The sequence below is a fragment of the Fonsecaea nubica genome (assembly GCF_001646965.1).
Source record: "Fonsecaea nubica strain CBS 269.64 chromosome Unknown Scaff74, whole genome shotgun sequence".
In the NCBI taxonomy this organism is placed as follows: Eukaryota; Fungi; Ascomycota; class Eurotiomycetes; order Chaetothyriales; family Herpotrichiellaceae; genus Fonsecaea; species Fonsecaea nubica.
The window spans coordinates 79,591-104,579 of record NW_019173747.1 but is presented as its reverse complement, the minus strand read 5'-3'; the positions used below and the strand labels follow the sequence as shown (position 1 = coordinate 104,579).

The 24,989-nt window shown below is 52.7% G+C and overlaps 8 protein-coding genes across 8 annotated transcripts; 3 read left to right on the top strand and 5 right to left on the bottom strand.

Moving 5' to 3' along the window:
- Nucleotides 1-52: 52 nt before the first annotated feature.
- Nucleotides 53-517, bottom strand: AYO20_08835 (hypothetical protein; the record flags this gene model as incomplete). The annotated part of the gene is made up of 2 exons (XM_022647110.1): nt 53-331; nt 386-517. The coding sequence occupies 2 exons, from the start codon at nt 515-517 to the stop codon at nt 53-55; spliced, it is 411 nt and encodes a 136-aa protein (XP_022496935.1).
- A 2,943-nt stretch (nt 518-3,460) lies between these two features.
- On the top strand, nt 3,461-4,747 carry AYO20_08834 (hypothetical protein; the record flags this gene model as incomplete). Its single annotated transcript, XM_022647109.1, has 3 exons — nt 3,461-3,801; nt 3,864-4,227; nt 4,316-4,747. The coding sequence occupies 3 exons, from the start codon at nt 3,461-3,463 to the stop codon at nt 4,745-4,747; spliced, it is 1,137 nt and encodes a 378-aa protein (XP_022496934.1).
- An 884-nt stretch (nt 4,748-5,631) lies between these two features.
- On the bottom strand, nt 5,632-9,636 carry AYO20_08833 (hypothetical protein; the record flags this gene model as incomplete). The annotated part of the gene is made up of 1 exon (XM_022647108.1): nt 5,632-9,636. One exon carries the CDS (start codon nt 9,634-9,636, stop codon nt 5,632-5,634), a length of 4,005 nt encoding a protein of 1,334 aa, XP_022496933.1.
- A 357-nt stretch (nt 9,637-9,993) lies between these two features.
- Nucleotides 9,994-11,369, bottom strand: AYO20_08832 (hypothetical protein; the record flags this gene model as incomplete). The annotated part of the gene is made up of 5 exons (XM_022647107.1): nt 9,994-10,108; nt 10,170-10,784; nt 10,842-11,074; nt 11,156-11,166; nt 11,231-11,369. 5 exons carry the CDS (start codon nt 11,367-11,369, stop codon nt 9,994-9,996), a joined length of 1,113 nt encoding a protein of 370 aa, XP_022496932.1.
- A 1,057-nt stretch (nt 11,370-12,426) lies between these two features.
- On the bottom strand, nt 12,427-13,251 carry AYO20_08831 (hypothetical protein; the record flags this gene model as incomplete). The annotated part of the gene is made up of 1 exon (XM_022647106.1): nt 12,427-13,251. One exon carries the CDS (start codon nt 13,249-13,251, stop codon nt 12,427-12,429), a length of 825 nt encoding a protein of 274 aa, XP_022496931.1.
- Nucleotides 13,252-16,490: 3,239 nt separating this feature from the next.
- On the top strand, nt 16,491-17,170 carry AYO20_08830 (hypothetical protein; the record flags this gene model as incomplete). The annotated part of the gene is made up of 2 exons (XM_022647105.1): nt 16,491-16,565; nt 16,643-17,170. The coding sequence occupies 2 exons, from the start codon at nt 16,491-16,493 to the stop codon at nt 17,168-17,170; spliced, it is 603 nt and encodes a 200-aa protein (XP_022496930.1).
- A 761-nt stretch (nt 17,171-17,931) lies between these two features.
- Nucleotides 17,932-19,890, bottom strand: AYO20_08829 (hypothetical protein; the record flags this gene model as incomplete). Its single annotated transcript, XM_022647104.1, has 5 exons — nt 17,932-18,089; nt 18,232-19,173; nt 19,241-19,384; nt 19,435-19,614; nt 19,668-19,890. The coding sequence occupies 5 exons, from the start codon at nt 19,888-19,890 to the stop codon at nt 17,932-17,934; spliced, it is 1,647 nt and encodes a 548-aa protein (XP_022496929.1).
- A 1,696-nt stretch (nt 19,891-21,586) lies between these two features.
- Nucleotides 21,587-24,103, top strand: AYO20_08828 (hypothetical protein; the record flags this gene model as incomplete). The annotated part of the gene is made up of 1 exon (XM_022647103.1): nt 21,587-24,103. One exon carries the CDS (start codon nt 21,587-21,589, stop codon nt 24,101-24,103), a length of 2,517 nt encoding a protein of 838 aa, XP_022496928.1.
- Nucleotides 24,104-24,989: the final 886 nt, after the last annotated feature.

Here is a 24,989-nt window from a genome sequence, read left to right as displayed (position 1 = left end):
CTTCTTGCTGTTTTGAGGTGGATGGTCTTTTGCTTGGTTTGGTTTTATATGTTCACACCTTTTGAGCACTCTTCCAGTTGTTGTCTGCAACTGCTTGGTTGAGCCATCTCATGTACAAGTCCTTGTCATCCTTTTTAACGCTGAGGGCCCTTTCCCAGAGCTTCGGACTCTCTTCGTGTAGCGACAGGGTTTTGAGAGCATTTTGAAGTTGGTAGATGGCTTCTGGTTCTGTGAGGGGGGGTGTACGCTTGCAGAGGTCCAGAACCTCCTCCCGGCTTCGGTCGTATTGGGTCTTGTCTGGCTGGTTCACCAGGACGAAGGCTTTCAGGGCCTGTCACGGTTAGAAAAGGTTATTCTACGAAGTGAGCGATACCGAAACCCTTACCAGAAACCTGTCAGACCGTTCACCTTTCTTGAACCATTTGTCACAAAGTTGCAGTGCCTGCTTCCAGTTCGCACTCGCAACGGCATCTTGAATCGGCCGTATTCTTCGCTCGCTGACGCTTGGATCGGACATGTTCAGGGAATAACGGGACCCGTGCCCTCGAGGAGGAATTATGAGCGCGAAGTTTACGATGCGGGGAAATTGTGTGGGCAAGGCTGAAATCCAATGTTGCGTGACCCTGCGAGTCAGGCAGGAACAGAAACCTGGGAAGCTACAGGTATTGGCTACAGCAAAGTGAGACTTGGTCTTTCGTAGGATCCGAGTCAGAGTACTCTAAAGGAGTTTTAGATGCGTTCTTTGGTGCTTTTTTGCCTATTCTTACAATGTAGTCCGGCACGGGCCCAGCTCTCGTACTGTGGTTTGGAGTAGAAATTCTTTTCGGGTCTTCATGTATATGTACTCCCGCGCTATGCCTTGACAGAGGGTATCAGTTCTGCTTTTGTACAATCCTCCCATATTCGCCTCAGAGTTCCCAAAATACCAAGAAATGACCTCAGTGATCACCCCAACCACGAGCCCGATTCAGCTCTCCGTTTCGCAGTCTGGTCAAATTCGTCAGTGTTTTGGCGGGATGTTCTTGGATCCGAGTTGTCATACCCATTCTTTCTTGCAGTCGCGGTAGGCTCTGTGTGTGTGACCGTGCTGTTAGCCTCATGCCGTACCGCTTTCTTCGCAGTTGAGGCATGCATCCCATCGCTACCCAACCTCGATGAAGGCGGGCCTTTTGTGGCGACGAGCATCGCCAAATGGGATCACTCACTTGAAGTAGTCCTGGCACATCTCCCTGTCTCCTTTATTCCTGTGCATGCATTTTATACTCCTGTTCGCAAACTCCTGGCAGGGATCGTAATACTCGGATGTTCGTTTCCTGGGGCACACATTAGCAGGGTTCATGTCTCTGAGCGTGTTATTGCGAAGTGCATACGATTGGAAGGTCGCTTTTGATTTCTCCCAAGCATCAATCTGTGGTTCCGAAGAAGCAGCCTGATCTGATTGCGCAGAAGAGGCCATATTGATGTTTGGTAAACAGGGTAGCGTTGCCAGAGTAGCTGCAGGTGCTTGATGCAAAGCGTCGATCACTGCTGGCTGCGTGCCTGCGATACCGACTGGGCGGATGAGTTTAGTGAGGCACAGACGGCACTAACCTTGTTGCGCTTAACAGGCTTGACAGGCAAACCGGGAAGCTTTTACCGAACTGCGTTATCGATAAGCCCTCCACCTCCACAATATATCATTGTTTTTACCCCTCCAGCCCTCTACCCTCCCACCTCCAAGCCGCAGTCTACCAGTATTGCAGGCTACTTCCAATTCCGCTGACCTGTCCCCAGGCCTTAGTGCGTTCCCTGCTTGTACGTCTTTCTAGTGTATTATCCTTTTATTTCAGGATCAACCTATCTTTGGATTGTGGGATGGAAGATGAACTCTCCTCAGCGTGATCGCATCCTTCTCGGGGTGACCGTCGCTCAATCCACTAACCAAATGTAACTGACTCGTAAACAGCAGTTCAATCCAGGCTTTGCATCAGGCACCCCTTGATTGTTCTACACGGCTCCTTGACTACCCTCCCAATTCACGATCTTCACCCATGCTCGGCACAAAGCACAAAGGACACTTGATGGTTGATCCCTATATCAAACCTTGACAATGTGCAAGCATCTGCAACTGTGGACCGCACTTCCCTGTGTCGACCGGATCAGCAAGGATGCCTTGAAAGTTCAGCGAGCTCTCAGAGGTGGATTCTGTCATCTGGCCAAACGGATCTTACACAGGGCCCAGAGACAGCTCCTTGCCCATCCCGGCACGTTACCATATCTGGTCAACAGATCCATACACCACCTCACAGCGGGGGTTATCCACAACCATCAAGGTCAATAAGCGATGCTGTCGGACCCCTCTCTGCGTGTGCTGTTGGCTGCAAAATGAATAATAGGAACCCTTTTAGAGATGTTCACCAGTCACACCGACATAAAGTTGGGCTGCCTCATCAGACATATTGCGGTTATGGTCCCATAAATTGACACCTATCCGCCATGTTCCTCACCTTGGTGGTCCATGGTGATGTACACATGTCATATGCATTCTCTGTTCACACCGTTGTCAGAACCGTTGGATGGAAGAACATCCGAAAGGCACTTCGGTGCGGCCAGAGAGAAAAACCTACAGCTGCACGTTGACACATGTGAAAGATGACAGGATCCAGGTCCGTCACCGGGGTCGAGAAGAATGCAGCAGGCAATGGGCAGTGTTTTTAATCCAAACAAAGCAAGAATTTCCATCCGTGGAAGACGAGGTGTCGTCTGTCTGTCTGTCTGTCGTGATGGCACTCTGATGGTCTCCACAAGCTGTTTTTCAGACATCCCCCAGCTTTCGCCAACGGGCGCCTGCAATAGCCTGACCGATGGAAGCCATCCACGATCCACACCTGTCGAGCATTTCAAAAGTCAAGCCTTCCCGATAGGCAGATCAATGATAAGGGCTGTTGGCCGGCTGATAAGACGGGCAACTCTGTGAGCGAATTGTGACGCTGTGGACAGTTGTTGACCTGCAGTTGGACGTCTCGCTTCCCTCAATCCAGAACTGTTTCTTTCCGTCCTTGCCCTATCTGGTGGAGTATTCTTTACTGTGTCTTGCTTGCACAATCTGATCCCATGAGCTAACGGTCGACAGTGTGGAGGATTTTCTGGGTTCAAACCTCATCCGGACTCCTAGTGGTATCTGATGTTGGCGTGGCCTATTCAAAGCTGCTTGGAGCCACATACACCTTACCTAGGAGGGTCCATGTTTGCTGAAGAGTGACTGAAAGGAGCGTTGGTATAAGATCTGACTCCTCTTGCTTGATTGTACAAACGTCTCATTATCATCAAGTGTTTGTTGACCTTTTTGTCCTTTCTTCACAAAACGGTCGTCTTCCGGTTGCTTTGATTGCTCATTTCGCACTATATAGTGGTCACCACCCGTCACAATTGTTTGCTAGTGGTCCGTTCAAAGTACATATAATCGACATCATCAAGGGAGATGGCTTCAGCCGATGTTCTTGCTCCAGAAGCACCAGCCTTTGGCACCGTGAAGAGGAAACGATCAGACCTGCACCTCATGGCACCCAGAGCCCCAAGCGGACCGACCTTTGACGCAGCGAAGCATCTCAATTACCAAGCCCCTAACAAGATATGGACGATGAAGGAGATAGGATTCTCTGACATGGGAGTCTCGCCAAATGCCGTGTCGGAGCCCTTTCCTCTGTTCACCGCGGAAGCAATTCAGCAGATGAGGGCGGAGGTTTTGAGCAAGCCGGTGTGGGACAACTGCAAGTACTCTAGCGAGTTGGCACACTGCCAACTGCGAGGGTTTGCTCCCGAGTATGTGTCATTCCATGAGGATCATCGTTGAGGCAGACAGGCTACTGACGAATGGAGAATAGATATGCACCATTTGTATATGATGCCTGGCGAAGCCCCGAGGTCCTCTCGATTGTGTCCAAGATCGCCGGTGTCGAACTGGTTCCCGCCATGGACCTTGAGATTGCCCACATCAACATCTCCAGCAACACCAAGGAACAAAGCGAAGCCGTCCAGCAAGCGCTGGAAGAGAAATCGCATCGAGAAGCGGACGAAGGTGTTTCGGGGTGTCCGTATGAAGACGACCAGCCTATTGTCGACTGGCACACAGACAGCTATCCTTTTGTCTGTGTCACGATGCTCAGTGACTGCACCAACATGGTGGGTGGCGAGACGGCGTTGAGGACGGGGACGGGCGAGATCATGAAGGTCCGCGGTCCAGCAATGGTAAGTCACCCAAGCCAGACTGCATACTGTTTGCCGTGTCCTTGTTGTTGTTGTCGTCATCGTCGTCAGCCTTACTGACAGATGATAGGGCAATGCCATCGTCCTTCAAGGTCGTTACATCGAGCACCAAGCCTTACGGGCCCTGGGGACCACGGAACGCATCTCGATGGTGACCTCGTTCCGGCCCAAGTCTGCCTTCATCAAGGACGACACCGTCTTGACCACGGTGCGTCCAATCTCGGACCTCCGCGAGCTCTACTCGCAGTACGCCGAGTATCGATTCGAGATGCTAGAGGAGCGCGTGCGCGCCCACCTGAAGGAGATCCGAGACGGCAAGCGAGCCCGCCGCTTCGACACCAAGGCCACCAAGGCATTCATCCGGGAACAACGCAGCTTTTTAGACTCGATGCTTCGCGAGCTCGTCGACGACGAGATGGTGACGGCGGGCATGCTGGGCGGCGAGAACCATTTGTTCAGCGACGACTTGATTTCAAAGTACCGCAAGAAACCCCGCGTGTAGCCGTACCGATGATTCAGCTCAGCTCGGCTCGGCTCAGCCAGCAACTATGGACGACGAGTTGTGGGCGCGCGTGCGTCGAATGAAAGGATTATGTCGTATGTTGCAGGTGGTTTTAGAGATGGAAAACATCTCTTGAGAGTAAGGAATGAATGAATGAACGAATGACACATACCGAGTACACACAGACAAGGCACGATTTTGGTTATGATTTTGATTCTGTTTTTCTCCTTGGATTTTTCTTTGAATTTCTTCCCTTTTCAAGACTGGTCAATCGAGCGGGCGCCAGGGAGCGCAGCGCAACGGGGACGAGAATATGGGTGCCTCCATAGGTATGTATGGTACATATACACATATGCACGTGCATACAATTCAAGCCAAGTAGGACGCCCAAGAGCTATCAATACCTGACACATGAATCGCCAGAGGGTTTTTGTATCTGTTTATTAGTTATATATAGAGTCTCTCCCCCCTTTTTCGCACCCCCTTCGTCACTCTTCATCATGCGGAGGAGGAGGAAGAAGAAGAAGAAGAGGAGGAGGAGGACGAAGATTAAAGAGACCTAGACATCTCATCTCATGATTAACCGAGGCTACATTTTATGTTATGTTATGCTAGCATTCTCGATGGTCACTTTCCAAAGTAGAGAATACTCCGCTAAGAACCTACCTATACTCGGTAAAGGGATGTGTCTTGGACAGAAGTCAGAAGAATATAAAACCCAAAAGGAACCACCCAAAAATGGACGCCTTTATATATGCAACATCTATATAAATAACATGGCCAAACACAGGCGGCGGAGAGAAAATACAACCATAGATATCCAAAATACAATAGCCAAACATTCTTCTTCTTCCAGTCTTACTCCCCTTGCCTCCCGCTCAACATCATCCACTTTCATTCACCGCCCCGTTGGCATTCCTCATCTTTGCGGCCTCGAGCGCCTTCTTGATCCTTTCCTGGTGCGCCGGATCGTCTCCAATCCGGTCAATCAACTCGCGGATCAATGAGATGCCCTCCTGTGGCCCTTTGGTGACACTGCTGATCCGCACATTCATATCTTCAATCAACTTTGTGTCCTCCTTGGCTTTCTCGCTTTCCAGGTTCGCATATGTGGGCTTGTCTGCATTGGCTACCCGCGCTTCCGCAACCGACACATTGTAGTCGGCGTCGTTGAGCAACACATCTGCTTCGTTGGAAAGTGCGAGTAATCGCCGAGAATCGCTCATAACGGTGTCCAGGGCGTTCTGAGCAAGTGATAGTGTTTCTCTTGCGCCTTCAGGTTCGTACAACCATTCTTTCTCGTTCTGAAGTGCTCCGGCGTCGAGTGCCCTCTTGACCTCTTGAAGCCTGCCAAAGAGCTCATCCGTGAAGACCTGGTTATCGCCCAGTCCGCGGACTGTGGCACGATCGAATGAATCCATCAGCTTGTTCGCCCTTGTGTCGCGGTCCCGTGCTTCGTGCAGAACCGCCATCTTCTCGGCCACTGCAAATTCTTTCTCAAGTTTCTTCACGCCTTGTACGTCACCATTCGCGTATAGCACGGTGAGTTCGAGGCGTTTGCGACGCCTCTCACGCTCCACATGCGCCTCGGCCAACTTGGTGTGTCGGACCTCGATTTTGTTGAACAAGGCCAGCACGTACGACATGACTTCGGTCATCCTCACGGCACTGCTCCTATCATTGGCTTTGAAGCAGCGAGACACGGCCAAACTGTCGATATCGAGCAAGTCAATTGCCATGGTATACGCCGTCATCAACTCCGTGATTTCTTTCTGCAGCTTCTCCGTCACAACCACAAAGACTTGGCTCGTAAAGCTTTCCAGTTCTGCTTGGTCCTCGGCGAACCTCCTCTCAGCCTCCTTGAGCTTGAATTCCGCCTCTAGCTCCCCAATATCTGCATAGCCGATCTCATTGTCATTGAACAGAGCGTCAATGCGTCCTTCGGACTCTTCTTGGCGGGCCTGTCGTTCAACTTCTTGTTCCTTACGGACAAGTCGGTTGGTGCGATCCCATTCCACCACTGCGTCATGGATGAAGGAGAAAGCGTCAGGGATGGAGTCGATTTTGGACTTTATGAGTTTGAGTTTGGGATGCTCAGGATTGGCCTCTATAGGCGAAAATATGTCGGCCACGGGCGGCAACAGGGAACGCAGTGCAGTCACAGCTGCTTTGAGGGGATCCAATGGTGCCTGCTCTACTCTCATCGATGTTGTAGCAGGAGTCCCAACACGCATGACGAGAGGAGGCTCAGGCCTAGAAGAGGCATTGAATTTGGGTTCGCTGCCAGGTCTGATAGCCGCAGGCACAGATCCTGGTCCTGGGGTCTTTTGCCTTACAGCCATACTCTGTTTTCTGATCAAGCCAATGAATGCCTCTTCGTGTTCCTTTTTTCCGCCAGAGGAGGACGGTCTAGCAGGCGCTAACAGTGCCGTATCTTGAACCATCAAGCGGCCTGAGTCGGCTACCGAATTTCGCAACGAGGAATACGCTTGATCTGCTGGTTGTAGTGTCTTGCTCTTCTCTTCCTGGACACCAGTATTGTAGCGAAATGGCGTATATGCGGGACGAGGAGGTTCGAATTTGATAGGCACGACTGGCTTATTACCATTCCCCTGGGGAAGTCGTCCCGGCGAGGCTTGACCATGTGAAGCTTCGGTGGTCACGACCATTGGTGCGTTCATGCTTGGGGAGGGTGGTTCAGGGGTTGCATAGTCTTCAATAACCATTGGGGCATCGTTGCTGGGCGATAACATACTCATTGATGGTTGGTTTCGCTCTTGTTGGATAGTCGTGCTGATTGGGGGAGGCTTCATTGATGAAGTCGCATTAGCTTTGCCGGCGATGGGACGACCACCAGGGCTGTAGGCTTCTCCGTCACCGTCTGCAGGTTTCGTCACAAGTGGGCGACCCCCGGGGCTGTAGCTTTCCTCCTCACTACCACCTTCAATGCTTTTCATCAACGGCCGTCCTCCAGGACTATAGGCTTCCTCTTGGCTTGACACTGGTATAATAACACGAGGGCCATCTTTCGACTTCGGGCGGTCTTGCTGGGTTGGTTTAGCTGACGACTCCGGGGTAGAAGACACAGTGTCTGCAGGCCGAGGAATGTCGAGCTGTGGTTGTTCTTTCTGCACAACATTCGCTGGGGTGACTTCTGGGACTGTACTGATCGGCGGCTGCGTGTGTGATTGCTGGCCTTGCGACGTTGCTGCCAGTGACCCAGAGGGGTTTTCGACTGACTGATTGCTTCGGCCAGGATCTCTACTCGTTTCGTTAGGAGGAAAGGCGGCGTTGGGCACAAGGGCCTGGATGTCTGCCAGACTGGCCGCTTTCTTGACCTCCTTGGCTGCTTCCTTCTTCAGTTCAACCCCGTAAAGCAGGCTCCTCAACCTTAGCTCCTTGGTGACGAAGCTCTGGAAAATTTCGAATTTCTCGTTATCATGCTCGGCTTCTGCCTCTCTTCGCAGCATCGCTGCATACCTCTTCAGCGAGGCTTTGAACTCCGGCTCTAGATCGGCGTAGGGATCGACCACCTTGACGCTGACTGGAGATAGACCTGGGTCCGGAGATGTGACCCGTGGAGCAGACGTACGAGATTCGGGTCTCGGTGTCGAGTCATGAGCAGAGCGCACGTTCAGTGGAGCATTCCAGGCTTGAATCACACTGTCAATGTTGCCTGCGTCATTGAGGCTGTCAGAACGCGCCGAAACATTGCCGCTATATTCGCCAGCAGAAGGAGGCCCTTCGTCAACAGGTCGCGAAGGTGGGGATGGAACGCTGTCTACTACCGGAGGTGGCTGAGTCCGCGAGTCCCTTCGGGGCGTCACCGGACTGGCAACACCAATCTCAACGGCATGGGTCGGGAGAGCAGGCTCAGGCTTCGGAGTCTGGTGAGGAGCAGGTAGGTTGGCGTGTATCTGTGGAGGAGAAATAGGGCCTTGATATAGAGGATTTGATGGAGGGCTCGTGGGTGTTTGATCCGGAGGAGGTGCATTGGGATCGTAATGTTCCCAATCAGATGGCCCACCGAAAGCTAATGCCTGAGAAAAAGCAGGCTTGAAGTCTGGAGGCTGAATTCCAGCAGGAGGATTGTAGTGACTGGGAGCCTGGCTTGTACTTGAATGCGGCTGATGACCAGTAGTCCAATAACCACTCGAAGGTTCTATTGGCGACACCAATGGACCATCCAACACGGCCGATGTCTGCGGTGGAGGAGGCGGCGTTGAATGATATGGTTGTCCCGTTGACTGTCCATGCTGCGTGTTCCATGCGTTCTGTTGTGTTGTAGGAGGATCGTAGTGATGTGAGGGAGGTTGAAACGAGTATTCTTGATGGGGAGTCCCAGTTCGGTTATGCTGTGTAGCCTGTATCTGAGCCTGATACTCAGCGGGTCGGGGAGGTGGAGGTGGGGGTACTGTCGAGCTCGTGTGATAGGGATCGTTCCACGATGTCGGATACTGCTGTTGCGAAGGTGCCGGTGCCGGCTGCTGCAATGAGGCTGTCTGGTGAGGCTGCGGGCTCACTCTTCCAAGGACAGAGGAAGGACGCGGCGGCAAAGCAGGTTTGGGTTCCTGAGATTGATTCTGATTTTGACCGCCCAATGTTTGGTTATATCTGACTCCCCATTGATGTGTATCAAACTGCGGCGGTGGAGGGTATTGGGACGGCGGTGGCGGAGGAGGCGGCGGGAGAGGGGGTCCGAATGCGTTCGACGCGGGTACAGCGGCGGTATGATAGGGAGATATTGGGGATTGCGGTTGTTGTTGTGGCTGTCCTGGAAGTCTGGGGTCACCCCATCCTTGTCGTCGAGGAGGTGCTTGCCACTGTGGTTGTGGCGGGCCCGGGGTGTGTTGTGGAAACCCGTATGGCTGCTGATTGTATGGATTCATTGCCTCAATTCAAAGTTGCAACGGGTTTGCCACGGGCCATTAAGAAGCCGACAGCCGCTGATCTTACCAACCGTCTTTCAGCGCTGGAGGTAGACGTGCAATGATTGAGGGTACAGGGAATCAACAAATCCCCTAGCCAAATATATCTTTCGCGGGCGCAGGTGGAATTAGTCTCTTGGGGGCGCAGGCAGGCGGCTGAGAAGGCTGGAATCCCAGCCTTGCGCAAGACAGTCTCACCCACCACACACAGCCTGGTCGAGAAGAACACAACGCGACACGAAACACTCCAACATGAGCCTACGAAGCCTTTGATATGGATTGGTCTGATTTATTTCCTATCTTCCTTTCTCTGTTCAATCACCCACTCAGGTCGATGACAACTCTCCCCTGTAACTCGCCCTTGTCCATCCTCTCAAAAGTCTCGGTCAACTTGCTCATCGGCTGAACCTCGAAATGCGTTTTGACGATACCTCTGTTTAGAGTGTCAGCAAAACATGCCATGTACAGGCGATGGGCAAGGAACATGGACTCACCTGGCCGCCATCTCCAAGGTCTCGATCGCCTCTTTCCTGTTGCCGACTGCACTGCCGATGATCTTCGTTTCCGTCGTCAAGAGTGCTGCTGGGTTTGCTGTGGCGATCGGGACTGGGGCGCCTTCAGGCACACCCACACATACCAAGGTACCTCTGAACTTGAGGAAGCTCAGGCCTTGGGCGTAAGCGACGTTGCTAGCTGTGCAGACTACCACACCCGCCGCACCACCGCCCGTCGCAGCCTTGACGTCGTCGACCAATTGCTTAGTTCCTGCATCGTCTCGACTGTATTTGGACAGGTCCAGGAACACCTCCGCCCCGCAGTCTTTGATCAACTTCTCTTTGGCGCCCATGTCAATGCCGATCATACGGAATCCCATTCCTCGAGCACCGATTTGCAGGGCCAGGTGACCAAGCCCACCCCCGCCGCCAGGGATAACAACCCAGTCTCCCGGGCGAGCCCCTTGGTCTATCAACTTCTTGAGCGCGGCGTAAACAGTGACACCGCCGCACAGCATGGGTGCCGCCATATCGCTGGGAAGTGAATCTGGAATGGGCGTGACATAATGGGCTGGGGCAATGGCATATTGTTGGAACGTCCCCGGGGTAAAGTACCTAATCTAGGAGTTAGGGCGATGCTGTTCACCTGTGATGTGGATTACATGAACATACCCCGAGATCTTTGCTGCAGTACAGCAGGCATCTGCGCCAACAAGACAAGGGTGGCAGTTCCCGCAAGCAGAGGCAATCCACTTGATACCCACACGGTCGCCAATCTTCAAACCAGAACCCTCGGTGCCAGGCCCCAGGGCAGCAACGCTACCAACGCCTTCGTGACCGCCCACCTGGCCTTTCTGTGTAGGAGCAGGAAGCCATGCCCATGCATTGCACATAACGCCCATATCCTGTGGGGGCAAAAGAAATGGGTATCAAGGTCAACACGATCGTCTTTTCGTCTTTCAAATCGACCAAACTGGGCTTCTTACCGAGTGGCAGACTAATCGATTAACGTCAGTACTGTTTATTTCTCCTCCATGTGTTAACAAGGACAAGATACTCACCTCCTGAATGCGTCAAGTTCACCAGAACCTCGCCAACAGCAGGCTTGGGGGTCTCGATCTCCTCGATCTTGGTGGAAATGCTACCCGGGTTGTCATACACCAGAGCCTTGTGCCTGGCCGGAACCTGAACGCTCGCCATGGTGGTGGGAAGTTGTACAAGAGGAAGAACTTGCTAAAGGAGGACTGAAAGAAGATGTCAAGGAAAAGGCAGTCAGCAGCACAGAGGCGCAGAAAGAAAGAGAGAGGGATTGTGCCGCGGCCATGGCCCAGGACTTCTTTAAAGGATCTGAGCAGCAGACGCGTCTTCTGAAGAGGGGTAAAACCGTACAATTGCAGTTGTCTGGACCATCTCTCTCCTCCTTTGAAGCACTTGCACGCGCGGAACTGGTTGCGGGGCACACGTCGAGGCAGATCCCTCTTTGCTACGCACTTGTCCTTGTACCCTCTTCGGAAACTCCTTTGGCTTGATCATCGTCTTCGACTCGGTCGAGTCAGCGGGTTTCCTTCCCCTATAGGCAGCTTGCTATGGTCACATTGCCACATTGTCTTGTCACCCGTTATTGTACTCGGAGTTTCTGACGTCGTGGTGGCTCCCTCGGAAGCTGTCACTCACGATGCCCAGCTCCAAGCTGCAAGCTCCGTCCTGCCTAATGGGTAACCTCGGCGTCATGTGGGGGTGGGATTCCCCATGCTCATTGTTCCATGTGGGATAGCCAAGAGGCAAAGTGGGTTGTCACGTTGTTTGGTCTCACGATACCCCGCGATCATAACGCCGTGTTCAAAAAGCACGACTCAGTGTCAATGCATCAGCCGAAATGGAACCACAAACATCGTGTCAGCAATTGTCCTCGGCATCCTGTCTACCAATTCTCGTCATTAATTGCTTGCAAAGCATACACAATCAACCTCTCCATATTCTAGCAGAACAAGGAACTGAGACATGCACCCTCCTCCGTACAGGCAGCATTACTGCACCAGTGCAAATAAAGCAAGACATTCAAACGCTGGATAAGAAGGTCATATACATGCCCACACCATCCGCAGTCAGTAATGCGAAATAAAAAGAAAACAAACCCCCAAGAGGAACAGTGGAATCGAGCCTCTCATCCCTGCATCGCAACTCTTCTCAGGCAACGGTTTCCTTGTAAGCTGAGGGAGGAGATGTAGGCTCCTAGCCCCAGTGCTCATGTTGTTCCCTAGCCTGCAAGAAGGGCTTGTAACCTGGTTTGGTAATCGTGTGGAGCAGCCTTCTCGTGTAGTATCGCAGTGATACGTGACAATTGGTCCTTTGCATCGCGAGTCGTCAACGTCCTGGGCCACTTCTCCCCAATGACATCGAGTGCATCGAGCATGAAGTCTATCGAGACATCCTGGATCAGGCTGCGATAGAGAGTCTGGACCACGTCAACGCCACCAGTAGCACCTTCCATCGATAGGCGTACGCTGCGTCGAGCAGGTTCAAGCTCGTCGTCCCGGTCGCAGACCTTTCCCAAAGCCTCAAGCACCACCATTGTAATATTATATCGGCCTGCCTCAGTAGTAGCAGCACGTGCAAGGGCTTGAAGTTCGGTACATATCTCGGCGATCTCTGTCCTCAATTCTGCTGCTGTCATACGGCGTGCATGGGCCACTTTTTCATCATACCGGTCGAACTGCTCGTTGAACCTTCTCCGCAGCTTTTGTCCAAACCCAAGTGCTCGATCCCTGGGTGAAATCTTACGCAGCAGTGTCCATGCGGTCTCATCGTGGGATCCCCATTGCATCAGAGTGGCATGCAAGTCGTCTCGGATGGTCCATTCAGTGGGTGCTCTTCTGGCCTGCTCTTCCGTGATCCTTTCATAGACGTCCGGTCTGAATTCTGCCGGCAAGGTGTAGGCGTCAAACGACGAGATGATGTCCCTGACGAGGATCTTCCTCTCCTCCAGGGTGGTCTCGTTGAACCGCATCTCATCCAGCAACCGTGCGTCAGGGTTGTGTTCAACAAAAGCGAGATGTGAAAACTGTTCAGTAGGTACAGACATGCTGGAGGGAAGAAGCTGGAGATCAAACTTCGATGACCATGAGAGCAAGTGGGATTCATATATGAAGATGCTCGCATTGCGCTAAACAAGGCAAATGGATGGACCAGCAGGTCACACAAGGGTTTTCAGGTCATTAGCGACTGCTGAACTATTGCCTTGGTGATAAGAGACAGAGCACTGCCATCCATAGACAAACGACAATGACGTTGAAAGACTGTATACGTCCAGACGCAGCATTTTGATGCTCCGCCATGGAGAAAGGCAGACGTTCGGGTCGGTCCAAACCCCTCAGTCGGCCACTTACCAACATTCCAACCATGGGCAAACCTTCAAAGCCGCTCTAGTGTACATGCCGTCCTCCCTCGACCTAGGGTACCACGATTGGTAATGCCAGATGTACCCAATGGCGGAGGGAATGGATTATGGATCCGTGGGCGGAGGTCAGGTCACGTGATGGCCTTGCCCGGCGCTTCTGTTGGATACCCATTGGACGCAAACGGGTGTGCCGCAGGGTCGTTGACAGGATTAGCGAGGTGGCTCACATCCGGAAGCAGTCGTTGGCAAGTCCCCGTGCAGTGAGTCAATGGGTCAGGGTTTGGGTCGCATATGATATTGCCCGGCCGTCTGGTGGGCGATACCTAAAGGGAAAGCCTGCGCAGAACGCCTCAGCGACCGCTTCGGAACCACCCGTCCAAGATGTCAGGCATTTTGCCGGTAGCAAGGCAGACTCAAGGGATTGGGGAGGGTGGATATGGTCCAACAGATGGTGCAGGAGTGGTGAGCCAAAGGGGAAAAAGACAATGGATTTCGATCCTTGTTCAGCAAGGACGTTGATAGAGGGTGATGAGGGTGATAAGCAGCATCTGTTCAACACCTTTTCCGGTGAATTTGTGCTCTGGAACGTAGGTGAACTTCGATAGTTCCGCATGCTCAGCATCATAGAGCTTGTATCCGATGAAATCGTGCGATCATTCTCCACTCCATTAGGGTTGCAGTTGCTCAATCTGGCCCGAGCGCACATCTAGCCCCCATGGTTTCGCTCGGTTCTCAGAACGCATTGGCCTAGTCGTGTGGAACTGGGATCCGGAGTTATAGAGCTAGGCAAAAGGCCACTTATGCACGTTATTGCCACAAACTCTGTATGGCATCCACTGCGGAGGGATGTCCCCCTTCGAGTGGCCTTTCGGGAAACGGGTGGTCATGCGTTGTGCTGCCGCACTCCCTTTTCAGCCCGACGTACTCGGCATAGTCGTCAGGGTCTTCCAGGGCCACATCGTTCAGTTGGTTGAGGGATAGGGTGAGGTGATTTATAGAGCGAGTAATGGCTCGGGGTCTGTGCTTCTGCCGCAGCCAAGGCAAATATACGCGCGATCCGGAAGGGCTATGGCTCTCAGAGGGCACCAAAGAGACCTTTTGGTCCCGGCATCGAATGCCGTGGATAGTCTGTGAAGGTAACCCTCACCGGGAAGGCTTTTTTCTCTTCTGGACCCACGCAAACTGTTCGGAACCTCTCCTCGTAATATTGAGTCTGCGGGCAGGATTACTGGAGAGGAGCACGGACCACGATTCTGATTGCAATCAACCTTTGTCGATGCTTATGATCAGCGTCAGGAGAAAGATACTGAGGAGAATCTGGACCATGTTAGCAGACACGGAGATATGTAAGGAAAGAGATTAGTACTGACAAGAGTGGTTAGCATCCCGATACTCGACAATTCGCATCCGCCAGATAGAGCATAACCACGAGCCATGGTCTTTTGATGCCGAATGAATCGCAGGGCCCCAATACCAGAGACAAGAACAGCGGCGCCATGGCACACGCACGATAGCGGCACACCGACGACAAAGAAGCCCAAGTGCGGGTTTGGATGGAGACTGTGGTTTAATCGAAAGACTTGGGCGAGAATCACTCCTACCATAGCAAATGCCTGAGCTGTTCGCAGGTAACCCAAAAACGTCCTTTCGTTCGCTATTACGGCTGAGTTAGTTGTTAACAGGTCGAAGAAGTGACGAGAGACGCATGTGTCTCGGCGACAACATCAAGCACATATCCTTACCCAAGTGGTCACGGCAGGTAACGTGAGGGACGCTCATGGAGATATGTCTCTTCCACCACCGATACGTCCTTGAAGTGCTTTGGTTTGTGATTGTTACTGTCAGCCGCGAGCCAAGCTCCAGGGCCTCTTGATCGGACGGATTTGCAAGCACCTCCTCAGCAGTGGGAAGTTCACCTTGCTGTCGATCCGCGCCTGCAACTTCTGCCTCCTGCGCCATTTGTGGGACTGAAATTTGCACCAGATTTTACAATATTCCCGACTCCAACGGTCCAACTAGAACGAACATATGCAGGGTTTGAGGATCGCAAGATGGCAGTTGGCGTTTGAGGGCAGAAGGGTGTTGAGTGATCGTGCCAACCGAGTACATGTTTCAAACGGCGTGCTGCACAGGCGGGAAGTCTTGTCAGCGACACTGATGGGTATGAGGTACGAAATACGCCATCTGCAGCGGATACAAGGAGTGATAGGTGTCGATCCGGTCTGGAGGAGCTGTTGGTTCAGGCTTCGTTCCCAGATTTGTGGCATCCCAATAATGCAAGAAGCAAAGAGGGAAAAAACAGGAAGAGGCCAGTAAAGGGAGCAAGCCACCAATCGCAGCCACAGGAAGGATGAGTTGCCGAACTCCATCTGCAATAGTTCGCTCCAGGTGTCCCCGGCTGTTCCAGCTGCCCCCCTGTCGGGTGATGCCGGTGCCTGTGGCTGCCACGGCTGCCCATGTGCGATGACGACGTGGAACCGCTTAGCTTGGGAGCTATTTGCCCATGATGCCCCCCCATGGATCATGGTACCCGGCGCCCAGCCACTGCTATTATGCTGTGATATTGTGCGGAGTGATAAAGGATGCGCCCTCATGGCCAGACCCTTTTGATCTCAACGACTCGCCCAGCCTCCTCTTGTCCGTACCTTTCCTATCTTGCCCCCCCAAATAATATTCTCTTCTACTTCATTTCGCACTTTGTGTATATCCTATCCGGAGCTGGGGATCTCTTCCAAGAATCTTGCTTCCTGCGCTTCTCCCATCTGTTCAGGACTTGCGCTCGCCAATCACCCCGACCCCGCACGCATTGAATATCAAGCGACGGAAGCACCATCGGCTTCAGTTTTCTTCGACGGCCTCACCGTCTTTGAGTCGCACTACTATCTATACAGCCAGTGTTTGGATCCCAGCTATTACGAGACAAGATGCTCGGCGGGCTACTCTTCTGCTTCTGGAGGTTCGTGGAGATTGTCACATTGATACCTGTTATTGGCATGCTGGTACGTCCCTGTCTTTCCCCTCAGATATCTATGTAGGTACTATTCAAGGTAGACATCAACTGACAAGCGCTCTTCAGGCATGGTTCGTCGATGGCTTCGATGACAACAACCAACTGACACCGTCGTTCATCCTGACGTTGTTTATTGTCTCGGTCCTAGCCTGCGCTTGGGCCATCGTGACGCTCCTCCGTCTCGGATCGACCCGTCGCTCGGCCCTCTTCGTCGCATTCGTCGATCTTTGCTTCGTGGGCGCCTTCATTGCCGCTGATGTCGAACTCCGTGGCATTGACGACGCCGATTGCGGCAACTTCACCTCTGGTTCCATTTTCATCAACCTCGGCCCCTTTGGATATTACGGAAGGAGCAGCGGTTCGTCATTGGCGTTACATCTCAATAAGAACTGCGCTATGCTGAAGGCTTCCTGGGCTTTGGGGATTATGAATACCATCCTCTTCTTCTTCACCTTCGTGCTGGCACTCTTCCTCCACCGACATGAGAGAGTCGTCGTCACAAAGGAGGTCAGACGATCGCGACACAGCAGCCGAAGGGGACACTCTCGCTCTGGATCGAGGAGGAGCAGCAGTCGCCACCGATACGTCGTATAATTGGAGGAGACAGACTCCGACTCCCATGCAACCCATAGCAATGATTACAGCTCTACGCAAAGAGGTGGACTAGGCTCCAGAACTACTAAAACTCACGAATTTCTTTTATCTGCTGCGAATCTAGGCCGGCCGGGGAAGTTTCGGCCGCTCGATTGGCTTACAATGATTTTAGCGATGCAGCGACGGCGACGCTGGTTGTGGGGGGTGGCATGGCATGGCTTGGACGGTTCGGACGTGGCTATTCACCTGGGTAAGGGCATTGACCGCCGGCGGATATTGAGGGAGCGGACGGGCGGAAATGAGACAGTGCATAGCATTTCTATCTCTCGCGCGCGCAGCGAAACGACTTTGCATAGCAATCTTTACATAAAGAGAAAAAAAATCAGAATAAAAGATGACGAATTTGCTGCCATGCTACGAGGTATCGTTCGTCCAGCCAGTCTGGCCTGGGATGTATAGACGTATAGACATATACAGGGTACTAGGTATTCCGTCCCTGTGTCGAATACCACTCGGAATATACGATGCGAAGAGTACCTCGTATAGACGTCCCAGCCGAAACCGCAGTTGCTCCCGACTCACTTCAGTTCATATCTTCTGCTTCCATCCCGTCTCTTCGCCCCCGATGTATGTCATGTGGTATTGCCTGCTCGCACCAGATCCAACAAATACCCTGATTCACTCCAACTAAAGCCTCAAGCCTCAAGGCCCAAGTCTTGAGGGACTGACTGGCCTGCAGAGAAACCGTAATTCTGTAGGCACTACACCTTCGTCACCTTCTCCGCAACGGATTCGACGACCTCGGCGTGGCCAATCTCGGCGCGCTTGACGTCCATGGCTACGGGGTCCATGTCTTCGTGGTGCACAACCTTTTCGACAGCCACGACTGCCTGGTCGGCGAGCGCTTTGTCCTCGAACACTGTCGCAGACAAGGTGTTAGTAGATAAACCCGGTAGGCTCATGGGTACAAGGTTAAATAGGAGTAGGGAAGTGTAGGGCACGGAGAGAGGGGGTTTTTTGAGGGAAGGCAGCCTCTCTGGATGATGGACGGCAACACTTACAAAAGGCCAATTCCTCCAGTGTCCTGCCCGCGGTCTCGGGAAAGAACCACCACACGAAGCAGATCTCAAAGGCCAGCCAGCAACAGTAGGTGATCAGCCACTTCCAGCTGATGTTGTCCAGGCCGATGGGGTTGACAAACGTGGTGAAAAACCCGGCCAGCCTGCCAAACAGTTGGAAGACGGCGATGCCGCGAGACCGTTCCGCGTACGGCCAGAGCTCCACGAGGTAGGTGTACGTCAGGGCGTTGTAGCCGATGTTGTAGCACGGTGCGTAGAGGAAAATGAAGAAGATGGTCGCGGTGCCTGCCGCGGTGTTTGACCGACCGGCGTCGACGGCCGAGATGGATTGCTGCATCGTCACGGTCCAGCAGATGTAGACGACGAGTAAGCTGCACGTGCACGCGAGGTACATGGTCCGGCGCTTGAAGCGCGTCACCAGCATCGCGGCCGTAAAGGCACAGACAAGGGACCAGCACGAGTTGCCGAGATTGATCTTCTGCTTGAAGATGCTGTCGGTGTGACCGATCATGGCCAGCAGGTCACCGAGGTAATATGAGATCAGCGTATTGCCCGACCACTGGGTGAATAGGCCGAGGAACGACGAGATGAAGACACGTCGCCGCATGCCCGCGGAAGAGACGACGGACAACCAAGATTTCCTGGACGCCTCCAGCTCCAGACGGATGGTCGTTTGCATTTGAGCCATTTCCGCACGCACAAACTCAGAGTCCCGGTCGCCTTCGGCATGATATTTGACAAGGATGTCGTACGCTTCCTCAGGGCGGTCCTTTGTGATCAGCCAACGTGGGCTTTCGGGCAAAAAGTAGACGAAGAAAAGCTGCAACATTGACGGTGCCATCTGGAGCAGAGATGGAATCCGCCAGGCCCAGTTGCTTGCGATGCTGTTCGTTCCGAAAGTGATTCCAGCAGCAGCAATTTGACCTGCCATTGTCTCCTTGTCAGCCGATACGGACTGAAGAGATTTCTCTTCGGCGGGGAAGACACTTACCTATGAAATAGGACACGTTGAACAGAGACGTCAACACAGGGCGTTCCTTGGGATACCCGAGCTCTCCAATCAGCGCAGAGCCAGAGACAATGCAGGTCGGTATTCCAAAACCCAGAATGAGACGTGCGGCGATGTACATGCCAACTAAACCTCTGTTAGTATGGCTCTCACTAAGCTTCAACCTGAGGACTGACCGTTCCGCGCAAACCCTTGGATGAGGGCGCCAACGACCATGATGAGCGAACCAAGGAAGATCGATCCTCTTCTTCCGAGTTTCTCATTTACAATCGGAATGAAGGGGAGAGAGCAGATGGCTCCAAGAGAATATGCCGCGGCGATGATGCCTTTCAGAGACCCCTGAGGGTTGCCAAAGTCTGCCACAGATCAGCCTATGTCTTACCGCATATCAGTCTGGTAGGGGTCGTACATTCAATCCAAGACGGGACAATCTGCAGGGCATTGATCATTTGCGAATCGAATCCAGAAGTCAACTCAATGCCCATGCATGTCGGAAAGAGCATGAAGTAGAGATATCGCAAGTTCCGCTTGCGAAACCAGGGCACTTTGTCTTCCTCGGCGATGCGAGTGAGAATAGGATCCGAGGCTCCAACCTCATGGGTAGCCGGTTTGAATATCTTGGTAGTAGCCATGATGAGCACGATATCGGCTTCAACAACACTGATAGTGAGAGCAAAGCATTCCCCTCCCTCACAGGCGGCCGAGGGGACTTATACCTCTCTCACTTCTCTTTCTTGCAGGGACACCTCCGAGGAACAGCCGCGATCACAACATGATGAAGGCAAATTTATCCTCGCTTACCGCCTATATCACCCTAGCTGGAGGCGACAATAGCCACGGCGATACCTGGTAATAGCATGAGAGGGCCGCAAGCAGGAACGAGTATGGAGGGTGGGCCCTCTCAAGGTGGAGAAAATGGGAATCTGGGGTCGGTCATGGAGGTTCAGCCACGGCAGTGATAGTGGTCGATCGTCAACCAGAACCAATGACTTTGGTTACATCCAAAAGCGACAGCCTCGTACAAGAGCATTCTCAAAGGTCGACAGTCAGCCCGAAAGCCCTTGGCTGGCGGCGGTCGAATGGCAACCAAGGGTGATCCAGGGGCCCGAAGCCACAAGATTCCAGGTTCAGACTAGGATATACCGAATGGACCTGTCTGATGTCCGGGGATATGATCCCAACAAGTGATAGAAGGTCCCAAACAAGGACGATTTAGCCTCAATGCTCGAGCCAAGCAGGGTAAAAGGTGAGCCAAGGCACGCTTGCTCGAGCTCCGTGCTGGAAGTGGATAGTGTCGGCAGTGGGACATTTCCAAATGCCGTAGATTGATGACCCTGACGACCTTAAAATCATCGGCGCCGGACATTTTGTCATCATCATCATCTATCGCGGAGTATGGGTGGAGAAAGGAGAGGAGCACGAGGAGTATTGAGCAGAAAATCCCCTTAAAGCGAGAAGAGTCTCCGACGTCAAGGAAATGGACGAAATCGGCAAAGTTCAGCCTCATGGCTGGATTTGGACTAAGGCAGCCTGGTCAGCGTTTCCTTTGGGCTCCTTTTCCCTTGAATTCAGAGACTCTGGTCCGTTTGAAGAAGCATAAAGGCTACTATCGTCCTCGCGGCATGCTGCAGAGATGTTTTTTATTCCTCAAGCATCATCTATTGTGAGGGCAGACGGTTCCTTGATCGAAACGACACACCAATCTGGCATATTGAGCTCTGTACTCAACAGTCCGACAATGATTGAGTGCAGATGAGGATGCTGCTCGCAGGTCACAGCTGGACATGACATGGCTTTACCATGTTTCCCCTCACGATGTACGAAAGTCTCAGAGGTGAGATGCTGTATTTCCCGGTGAGCATTTTCAAGGGATTCAAGTATATCGAAGGCCCCTCCCTCACTTTATCGCCGGTCATTCACCGTGATCAATGGGCCATAAAGAGTTATTCCTGGTTGACTAGTGCTTGTCTGACCATTCTTATTAACAAGCATGACAAGAACAGTGGAAAAACTGGCCCGTTCAGAATGAGATAAGAGCGAGTTTCCGCACCAATCAGATGACGGGAATATCGGGCATCGGAGAAGGCCGAAGTTGTCCCTCTTCAACCTCGTTCGTTGTCCATTTCCATGACTTTGTTTCCCCTTCATCGCTCATCAGAGTTCGTACTCGTCGTACATCTACGGCTTCCTTTCCTTCTGTTCCATGCCTGGTTGAATTCCTGAGGAGCAGAGCTGATATATTCAACGCTCATTCTGTCTCTTCAAGAAATCAATGGGCGGTGCAACTCCGCCGACATCAGCCCGTCGAGATAGGCAGGTATTCAGGCCATGGCCGCCATGACAGACGGCGCAAAACTGGCTTCATCCCTGCGCGGAATGCAAGTTGTGGCAGAAATCAACCCGGAAACGGGTTACATCACCAACATTGACGATATCAGAGACGCGGAATATCCTCAACTGAAAGACACGACTTACCTCGATCACGCGGGGACCACGCTATATGCAAAATCCCTGATTCAAAGATACTCCGAAGAGCTCACGGGGAACATATTTGGCAATCCTCACTCTGCGTCAGCGTCTTCGCAACTGTCCTCTCGTCGAATTGATGACGCTCGTCTTCAAGTCTTGCGGTTCTTCAATGCTGACCCCAACAAGTTCGACCTGATATTCGTCCCCAACGCGACAGCAGCCATCAAGCTCGTTGGAGATGCCTTTCGAGACTCCGCATCTGGGTTCAGATATTACTATCATGTCGAGGCCCATACGAGCCTTGTTGGAGTGAGAGAATTGGCGACGAGGGACACAACCTGTTTTGCCAGCGACAGAGAGGTGGATGCATGGCTGGACGTTCTGGATAGTCAACCCTCCGCCATTCAAAGAGATCTGTCCCTTTTTGCCTATCCCGCTCAATCAAACATGACTGGCCGTCGGCTGCCACTGGAATGGATCCAGAGGATACGTGGCGCCACGCAGCCTTCTGGCCACCCCATTTATACCCTCCTCGACGCTGCCGCCCTGGTATCAACGGCTCCGCTCGATCTTTCGGACGACTCAGCCGCGCCCGACTTCACAGCCTTGAGCTTCTACAAGATCTTCGGGTTTCCCGATCTGGGAGCTCTAATAGTCCGGAAGGCCTCGGGTGATGTCCTCCGCCAGCGGAGTTATTTTGGTGGGGGGACGGTAGACTCGGTAGCTGTGCTGGGTGATAGCTGGCACGCGAAGAAAACCCCGTCGTTGCACAGTAGCCTCGAGGATGGGACTGTGGCATTTCACAGCATCATTGCACTGCAGACAGCCCTGCATGTGCACAGGGAACTGTATGGGTCCATGGATAACGTTTCGAAACATGCAAATTTCCTGGCCTCAGCACTGCGAGATCAGGTGCGCAGCCTTCGCCATGCCAACGGGAGCAGGATCTGCATCATCTATTCTGAAGCACTTACGGATTCTTCCACCCAGGGACCAAATATCGCATTCAACCTGAGAGACAGCCACGGCCGATATATAAGTAATGCTGAGGTCGAGAAACTTGGAATCGTCAAGGGTATACAGTTCAGGACTGGGGGTGTTTGCAATCCTGGCGGCGTCGCTCGCGACCTGGGGCTCTCTACGGAGGAGTTGCAACAGAATTATGCGCAAGGTCAACGGTGCGGAGATGACAACGACATTATCAACGGGAAACCAACGGGTATAATCCGGCTGAGTCTGGGTGCAATGAGCAACATGAAGGATGTGGCGACCTTCCTCGAGTTTATCAAAGAGTTCTACATGGACCGCGACGGACCGATACAGACGGAAACGCATCCACCGGTGATCGGATCAACCCTGAGGCCACAAAGTTTCGTGGTAGAGAGCCTGTCGGTCTTCCCAATCAAAAGTTGCGCAGCATATAGAGTCCCAAGCGATGTGCTGTGGGAAGTGGGACCAAAAGGACTTGCGTGGGATCGAGAATGGTGTCTCGTCCACGAGGGCACCAACTTTGCACTGAGTCAGAAGCGCTTCCCCAGGATGGCACTCATTTGGCCCGAGATTGACGTGCAAAGGAACGTCCTTCGGGTTTCGTTCGTGCCAGGGTCTTCGCAAAACAAAAGGACGCTCGTCCTCAGTTTGGACTCACACGCCGTCCGCGCCGACACGATTACCAAATGTGAACGCACAACCAACAGATCATCCAATGTATGTGGCGAAAATATCCAAGTCCATGTCTATACTTCTCCCGAAGTAGTGGACTTCTTCACCGAAGCGTTAGGAGTTCCTTGTACGCTCGCGAGGTTTCCTAACGACGGTACCATCAGGCAGGCTAAAGTGCGAGTGCCTGGGTTGCAGCAGGGCAAACAAGCCACCGAGGTCGGAAAATCAATCGCCTTGTCCAATGAAAGCCCGATCTTACTTGTTTCTCGGTCCAGTGTGAATCGTCTGAATGAGCAAATCAAGCAGAACGGTGGCATTGGCAGGGCTGTCACCGCCGACTCTTTCCGTGCCAACGTCGTCATTGCTGAGGACCTTGAACGAGGGCAAATGGAGTCGCCATACATCGAGGATGAGTGGGCAAGCGTCCAGATTGGAGATGACCGCGCAAATGCCTTCGAAGTCCTGGGGCCATGCCAACGATGTCAAATGGTTTGCGTAGATCAGAAAAGCGCACAGAGGAGGCAAGAACCGTTCAGTACATTGGCGAAGACAAGGCGCAAGGACGGCCGAGTGTGGTTTGGCGTACACATGTGTTTGAAAGCTGGCCACCTGGCGGATGATTCCTCTCATTGGCCGCCTGTTAGCATCAAGGTTGGAGATCGACTTACACCATGGACGGAAGCTGAAGTGGTGCCTGTTCACAGAGTTCGATAGTGCAGCTCCAAATAATAGTCCCTGAATTGGTATATCTGGTCATCTGTCCGAAGTGACCCGAGAAAGAAAACGCATCTCAGATCTCATCGCAACTGGGGCTAGCCCTAATTACAGAGATTTCGAAGCGGCCGCCACATCTACAGCGATGCAGCGGTTGAAGAAGGACACTGTCTCGGCCCACGAACCAGCGTAGAGTGGGTCAGCACCGGCGCATCTGCCGTTTCAGGACCAAAAGAACAATTTCGAGGATTTGCTGTGGAACAGGCATGGGTTTTGGCTTCCCTCCGGCCAAACGACCTACCTATCTGACATAATAGTCGTTTGTGATGAAGCCGAGCGTCTGCGTTATAAGCTCTCAGCAGATTTCATTTTGATAGAGCTGCCACATAATATCAGCTGGAATCTTCCGAGCTAGCAGCTTGATCTGATTTGACATTGGAAGTGAATGCCAAAACACTATTATACTCCCAAGTCTGTTTGGTAACAAGCGTGTCGTTGGGCTGGCTGATAATTTCTTGAGGCTCATCACTCGGGGTAATCGGCGAGCTCGGGATTTAGATGAAACCGGCAGCTTCCAGTGGCGCACTGGAGGTTGGGGAGCCTAACAAGCCACAAGGCCAGGCAAGGATGACTGCGGGTGCAGCATGGGTATTCCCTGTCCCGTTCGCTAGTTGGGCAGTTGAAGCCCACTTGAGCCTGCACACGAGTACTCCGTACTGGTACGAGGACTCGAAGGCGTGTACCGAGTACTGTGACCGCGTTTGGATGCTCTTGAGCATGTCTCACCGAGTATAGGGATCAAACAACGGCTTTTTCCTGTCCATGAGACATAACCCCCTGTACAAGGTACCTCAGAGGTATTTAGTCGATGCCGTCTTTGCGAGGC